Genomic DNA, 7,086 nt, shown 5'->3' with positions numbered 1-7,086 from the left:
CATCACTCGATGGGTTGCCAAGTGACTTACTGACAGAACCCACACTGTAAAAGTAGCCGACTACAAATCCAGCTCCAGACAAGTGGAGTACCTCAGGGTTCAGTCCTGGGACCGCACTTGTTTGGCATCTACTTCTCTGAAGTACAGGCCAACACTAAGGGACTCTAGCTAACTAAGTTCACAGATAACTGAAAATTGGGAGCCATTACTGAATCCCCAAATTATGTGGATATTCTACAAAAAGGGCCTTACGGAAACAGATGCTTTGTGCCATAGCCATGGGCTCAAGCTTAATTCCAAGAAATGTATAGTTATCCCCTTTGGGAAAAAACATATACCCATGAATTACCACATAGGTGGCAGTACACTAAACAGCGAAAGTGTGATGAGAGACTTAGGACAGTGGTCTCACCTTCGATAACCACATTGCCACAACAGTCAGGAAATCCTTTTATGTGGACACCTCATCACTAAGGGCTTTTCATCCAGAAAAAAGGAGGTCATTGTCCCACTCTACTCATCCCTCATTAGACCCATTATAGAGTACAACGCCCCGTTTGGTATGTACCTCAGAAGACATCTGCAACAGCTGAAAAGGCCACAGAAATGCCTCACTAAAAGAATCACAGGCCTTAAGCAGATGCCCTATGCTGACCGTCTAAAAAAACTCCAGCTGTACTCTGTGGCATATCGTCTACTCAGAGATGATCTCTGCTTAACATACAAGGCCATGTCAATCCCAGAGCTGTTGGACATGCTACACTTAAAGAAATCCCAGTCCCTCAAAGCCTCATGCTCCAGGGATCTAAACCTTGTCATCTCAATGAACAAAAACATGCTGGAGGGATAGGTTCCTGATCCAGAGACTCCCCCATACATGTCAAGCAGAGCACCTTCTTGGCCCTCTTCAAAAGGAACCTTGATGATTGGATGGGAGATGGGAAATTCACCCCAGGGATCACGTCAGTCGCCCTGCTAGACAGGGGTCCAGGGAAGTAAATATTGTGGGAAAACATATCCAGGGAATTGTTATGGCTAGGCTTGTATAGGCCCTAGGGCTGATAGCCTAGTACCAACCTATGAACCTATGTAATTATTTTTGCAGGATGAAGTAATTCCAGTTCATTTAATGCGCTAAACAAATTATTGTAGTATTACTTTGTACATGCAAAAAGTCACTAAAGTGCAATATCCTTCAGATTTCCACATTTTTGTTCCTTAGGGAGAATACCCCCCCCCCCCCCCCAAAAAAAAAAAAAAAGAAAAAGTGGTGGTAACTCTTGTGGCCACTCAGAATCTCTTAAGTACATGACACTAACTCTTTCCCCTGGAGCACAATCAGTGTACATAAAGCCTTTAGGAGCACACTGCTGGTATAACCACTTTTGGTAGGGGAGCAAAGAGCCATGATACAATCTGAAAAAAGAAAATTATCTAAAAGATTTTAACTGCATCAGCTAGAGAAAACCAGGAAAGATGCACCCTTCAGATTTATGGCTCTGGTGCTCAGTGTTCACATTGCATGTACTAGCAGGTAGCATCCTAATCACTTTTCACCTGTGCTGCACTGGTCTTAGCTTACTTAACTACAAGGTGAGATAAGTGTTAGTGCTAGAGACTCCCAAGAGCCATCTTTAATGCCTGTCTTTCTCTAGTCTTGTAGAGTGGCAAATATAGCTGTTAAAATTGTGACATGATCACCGCTGCTGGAGGTATGACGTGATATATTCAATAGATTTACATGGTATATTGTGGGTTCTGTACACTAATCGTCATTTGCAGAAATGTTCCTGTTCTATCATAGTAAGTTGTGCCTTACCTATGCTGTCTGCCCTCCTCCACCCACTCATATTTTATCACTCATTAGTCAGTAGAATCCTACCTGACAAGGAGACATCCACTTTGTCACATACTATCATTGAGATTTTGCTTTCCGTAGCCAGTAGACTCCCTCCATAACTTGTATATTTTTAAGATTGTATGTGTAGCTAAGTACCATATGTCTCTCCAGGTGTAGTATACAAACATGTGTAAAGCTCTGGATTTGCTGCTTACTGCATATGCATTGAAGATCCACCCGATTAACACAGAGTGTAGTACTAACTCTTGCTAATGGGTTTGATTTGCAGTATGTTTGTACATGAATATAGCTGATGCACACTGAGTCACCATGACACTCATTAAGTTCATGCTTCAGGTGGTTTGAATATTGTTTGACTTCTCTAATGATTGTAAAGTTCATGGTCAGGAAAGAGTGTCCATTTTTAATTCAAGACTGGTATGTTCCTCATTACATATATTATTGGATCTGTTGACTTTCTGGTAGCTGTTATGCTTAGTTTCACAATAACTGTTTTTTTTTTTTTTTTAATTTGTCTGTTTTTCAGATATTCGGCCTGCTGGTGTGGGCACTTATAGCTGGCACAAGCTACTTCCGTATTTCTGCATTTGGCTGGGTATTATTTGTAGCTGTTTTTTACTGGATTCTCACAGTCTTCTTTTTAATTATGTACCTCTCAATGGCCTATACCAGGATGCCTCAGATCCCATGGAGTACTGTGGTAAGTTAGATACTCTAAGCTATTGTTATGAGTAAGAAAGACACTGGCCCTATTTCCATTTGTTGTGTAATGAAACCAGAGAATATAACTTTAATGTTTAATTACAGCAAATTTGTTTCTATAGAAGGATTGAAAAATGAATAACTATATACCTCTGGTCATGTGTACGCCAGTTTACCACTATGAGCAAGATCCCAAACCAAGATATAACCTGATTACAAGCAGGACATACTTAAGGATAAACACATGAATGTAGTATTGTCTCAGTCCACCATGTAATTTATATGGGGTTGTGCTTTTAAGTAAAATAACGTGTGCACCACTATGTCGTGTTTTCCACTTACTGTGCCTGTATTATTGGGAGGAATACAATCTTACTATTTGACTCAGAATTATCCCTGGGGTAGTGTATTCCCAAATGAGGAATGAAAATATTATCTGTTTACCTTGATGGACTGATGCTTACCCAAACATGAAAATGAGTATGCCACCTGTTTTAGAAAATTATCTTACAACTGTTTCACCTGGGAGGAAGTTTCATGCAAACATTATGTCTATTCACAGAATCCTTGATATTGCATTTTTTAGCTGGTCTAAACTCTTTTTTTTCCATCTTCTTTTATTTCTGCCTGCTTTAAGGCATAGTACAATTCGCAGGTTTTACCCTAGTTTCCTCTGAATCATGCGACTTCCAGTCCTACAGTTAGTAACAGTCTCTGTAGTCAGTCCTCTGATGTCTAACTAGTCTGCCTATGCTGCTGTTTCTGTAGCAGTGTACTGCACTTCACCATTGCTCTCTACATTTGCTATATTAAATTATGGCTTATGTCGAAAGGTACTACCATCTTTGTAGCGTGCTGATGGTGAACAGGGCCAGCATGACTGGCAGCTGTTGCATTCTTTTAGCCCTTTTTTGTCTACAAAGGAAAAATAAATAAAAAATAAAATGCCTTTTAATCTCAATTAATTTAATTTCATTAATAATGTAAGGGGGTTATAAGTTATTATATAAAAAAAGCACATTAAGGATCCATAATTTAGTATATAAGGGGGGGCTGCTGCCCCCCCCCCTCTTCAACCTCCCACCTTTTTAAGTCTTAGATTTGATTATTTGTAATATATGAGCATACAGTTAAAAGTGGTGGCAGCCCCATTGTATAGTACCATACTGTACTGCATATACTACTGCTTTTTAAATTTCGACTTATAAGAGCATTTTAATAGTGGCTTATAGGATCCATCATGTTCACCTTTAAGTAGGCATACATGTCTGTGATATCAATCTAGGGGAATAGGCAGTGCTTGCTGCTGCTTATCCTGGCTGCCAGAGTGGTAAACGCTTTAACATTTGCCCTGAATCGCACACATAGGTATACAACTCTTTGTCATTACACTGCAACTGCTGCTCTACCTAAAGAATCCTTTTGAGCCACCCTGCGTGGATTCTCTCCGTGGATCTCTGCCTAACACCTCTCAGTTGGTAGTTCTGTGATTCTGGCATTGCTTCATGCAGATTCCATGCCTAAACCCTGCTGATTCAACTAATGCCTACTGTTGTTGCTTCTTTTCAATCAAGCACTGATGTTTTGTGCAGTACTAATTTTGTAATTTGTTCTGTCTCAAATAACCTGATGGGGGTGTTGTAGCCATATGAGTTTGTTTTAGCTGAAGGATCTTTCTCCCATAGTCCACTGTTTGTCCGCAGAGTAGTTATTCGATTGCCAATAACTTTCCTTCAGACCATTAGATTTCACTTAGACCCAGAATACTCTGATTCAGTGCTTCCTCTGAGAAGTCAGTGAAGCTTTGGTTTAGTTTCTCTTCTTTAATGTGTAATAAATAAACCTTTGGAAGCATGCAGAAACCATCTTTCTTGTTCACTTACTATGTCCTCTAGATGCATCAGGTGTCATTTCTTTCATATCTGAGCTGTGAGTGAAAATATTTAAGAGATCTGGTTGAATAGTTTCTGTACTGTTTTATGCAGCAAAAATGTATTTTATGGCTTTGGTGGAGGGAAAAGATGCAGGACTTGTAAGTATCTTGTTCTCTGTGCTTTTGTAAGGTCAGATCTTTGAAAAATAATGGGCAATTAGATATAAAAGCCACCAAGATAAATTCCTAAAGGAAGTAATGTAAGAATTCATGCAACCTTAATAGGGACTGTAGGCACTGTCTAGCTTAGCGATGCCACACAAAGAAAGAAACAGCTATATATAAAGTTCTATAAGAACTATTTGATGAAGAAAAAATGTACTCTAGAAGGAGAAACAAAATTGGTTAAATATAATTATTTTTCTCTTTTCTCTGTAATCTGTATCTCCAACCTCACTCTCCCATTACCATCTTGGGTGAACCACTCTCTGCATACTGTCCACCTGGTTGAGGTAAATGACCATGAACTAGGCACAGTACTTCAGTTCCAGCCACACCAGTAACTCCAAGAAGCACATAGTAACACTTCCTTCTAATCTATATCCCTAATGGATGAGTTCAGCATTCTGTTACTTTTCTCCACATCTCTCTGGAATTGCTTTGCATGATTTTGAAATACAATTCATTTTGTTAATCCATCCTTACATTCATAGGTTCATAAGTTTGTACTAGGCTAATGACCACCAGAGTCTTTATAAGTCTAGCTGTCTAACCCAACTCACTTTTGTTTTTGAGTGCCTTGGATGCTAAGGGTTACGTGGGGGGTATGTTAGTTGGGTATTAATTTACTTACTGTCAACCTCTGTCCATCAGAGACATGGGGGCCAAATTGTGGGTACATTTTCAATTTCCCATACAGTGATCAAGGTATTGTTTGAATTGGGTCAGGGGTGAACTCTGCTTCATGTGGATGGGGAGCTTATTGCATAGTGCAAGGATCCTTTGAGACACACAGTGGTTTCTCCTGCATGTTCTGTTTATGTTGCAGGCAAAGTTCAGGTCCTTGGACCTAGTATTTCTGATACTCATTGTTTTTGGGATGGGCAAGAGATCCATCAGCATACCAGGCATAGATCACCTCTCCATAATCTGTAAGAGACTGAGTACAGAGATACAGACTTAAGGCAATCTGTACAAGACAGGGTATTCATATCCTGGATTCTCCAGGTGAGTGTGACTATGACACCCCTGTCAGGTCATTTGAGGGTATTACAACTGTTGTGAGTGCCTGGTTAGGTACATGCCAAAGGGGGCATTGTACTCAATGATGAGCATAATAAGGGCTGACTGAGTGGTACTGTTACTTCCTTGGACCTTTACTTATGAGTTGGGTAACACAGAACGATTGCCTTACTATCTTGACTGTGTTGGGCAGAGGCCATGTTACTGTCTACATTTGATCTCAGATCCCTCACTACTGGTTCGGCTGTTTTACTGATTGAGTAATTAGCTTGGTTGGATAATTTACCAAAAGGCACTATAATGCATTTCTTTATGTTCATTTTTAATCTGTGGCTTTGACGTCCTACAAGAGGGTATAATACAAACAAATGACTGGTGCCAGTGTCATCAGGGGAATCTATGATTGGCTCACCAAGTTTGCAGATATTGTGAGCTGAGACCTTTGACTTTAGCTTTGACCTCTGAGAAGTAGATGCCAAACAGCAGCAGGTTCAACACAGAGCCCTGGTGTACTCCGGTGATGGGTGTCCTTGTGGAGGTGATCTCACCCATCCTGACTTCTTGACTTCTTATCTGTGAGCAAGCCAGCAATCCAGTAAGTTATGCAGAGATTTACAGTTAGTTCTGAGAGTTTGTCAGCAATACCTGAGTGAGGTATTGTACTGAATGCCTTGAACAGGTCAAGGTAGGCAGTATGCACTGTTTTCCCCTCATCCATACCCTTGGTGACCCTCTTGAAGAAGGCTACCAAGTTGAGTAGTCAAGACTTTCCCCTTAACAAAGCCAGACTGGGATGTACCCAGTGTTTGTAGGTTGTCAATGCCCTTGTGATCAATTCCATGGTAATTTGTTCCATGGCTTTGCATAAAAGACTTGTCAGACTGATGAGTCTGTAGTTTCCAGGGTCAGTTGATGGGTCACCCTTATGAAGAAGGATGGCCTTTGTGGCCATCCATTTACCTTGTTTGTAATCTGTTTTGTTTGAGGCTTGGTTGAAAAGTGGCTCAAGGGGTCCTACTAGGTCATTTTTAGGCTATTTATGCGGCAACAGGGGTTATTGTTGGGGTGCACTGAAGCAGTGTTTTGGCTTTAGTGAGTGCCACCGGGACCTGCTCCCTGTTGATAGTTGGGGGGATATGCTAGAAGGAATTTCACAGGGGGTAGTGGGGGGGGGGTGAAGTTAGAGCTAAATTTATCAGCCAGCAGATTCACTATGTTACTCTGGTCGGTGAAGGTTGTGCTATTTATGACGAGCTTTGCCCACTGCTGAATGTTGCCTTTAAGGTTCTTGACATAGCTGAAGAAGGCCTTGTGATTGTCCTTTGCTTGGAGACTGTCCTGATCTCATAAATGGCTTTGTAGGACTTTATTAGACCTCTTAGTTTCTTCTTTAGTTGAATCACAAAGC

General features: G+C 40.8%; 1 protein-coding gene across 1 annotated transcript in view; it reads left to right on the top strand.

The window, feature by feature from the left end:
• The window catches only part of CMTM8 (CKLF like MARVEL transmembrane domain containing 8), a 321,880-nt gene that overhangs the window by 159,468 nt on the left and 155,326 nt on the right, over positions 1-7,086 (top strand). Inside the window, exon 2 of the mRNA XM_044066641.1 lies at positions 2,388-2,561. Coding sequence (XP_043922576.1) covers positions 2,388-2,561 — 174 coding nt within the window. The remainder of the gene's footprint in view (positions 1-2,387; positions 2,562-7,086) is intronic.

This window comes from Protopterus annectens, chromosome 3.part1 (assembly GCF_019279795.1).
Source record: "Protopterus annectens isolate FY-2018-M chromosome 3.part1, PAN1.0, whole genome shotgun sequence".
NCBI lineage: Eukaryota > Metazoa > Chordata > Ceratodontiformes > Protopteridae > Protopterus > Protopterus annectens.
The sequence above is the reverse complement of the archived record's forward strand: the minus strand, read 5'-3'. Positions and strand labels throughout refer to the sequence as shown.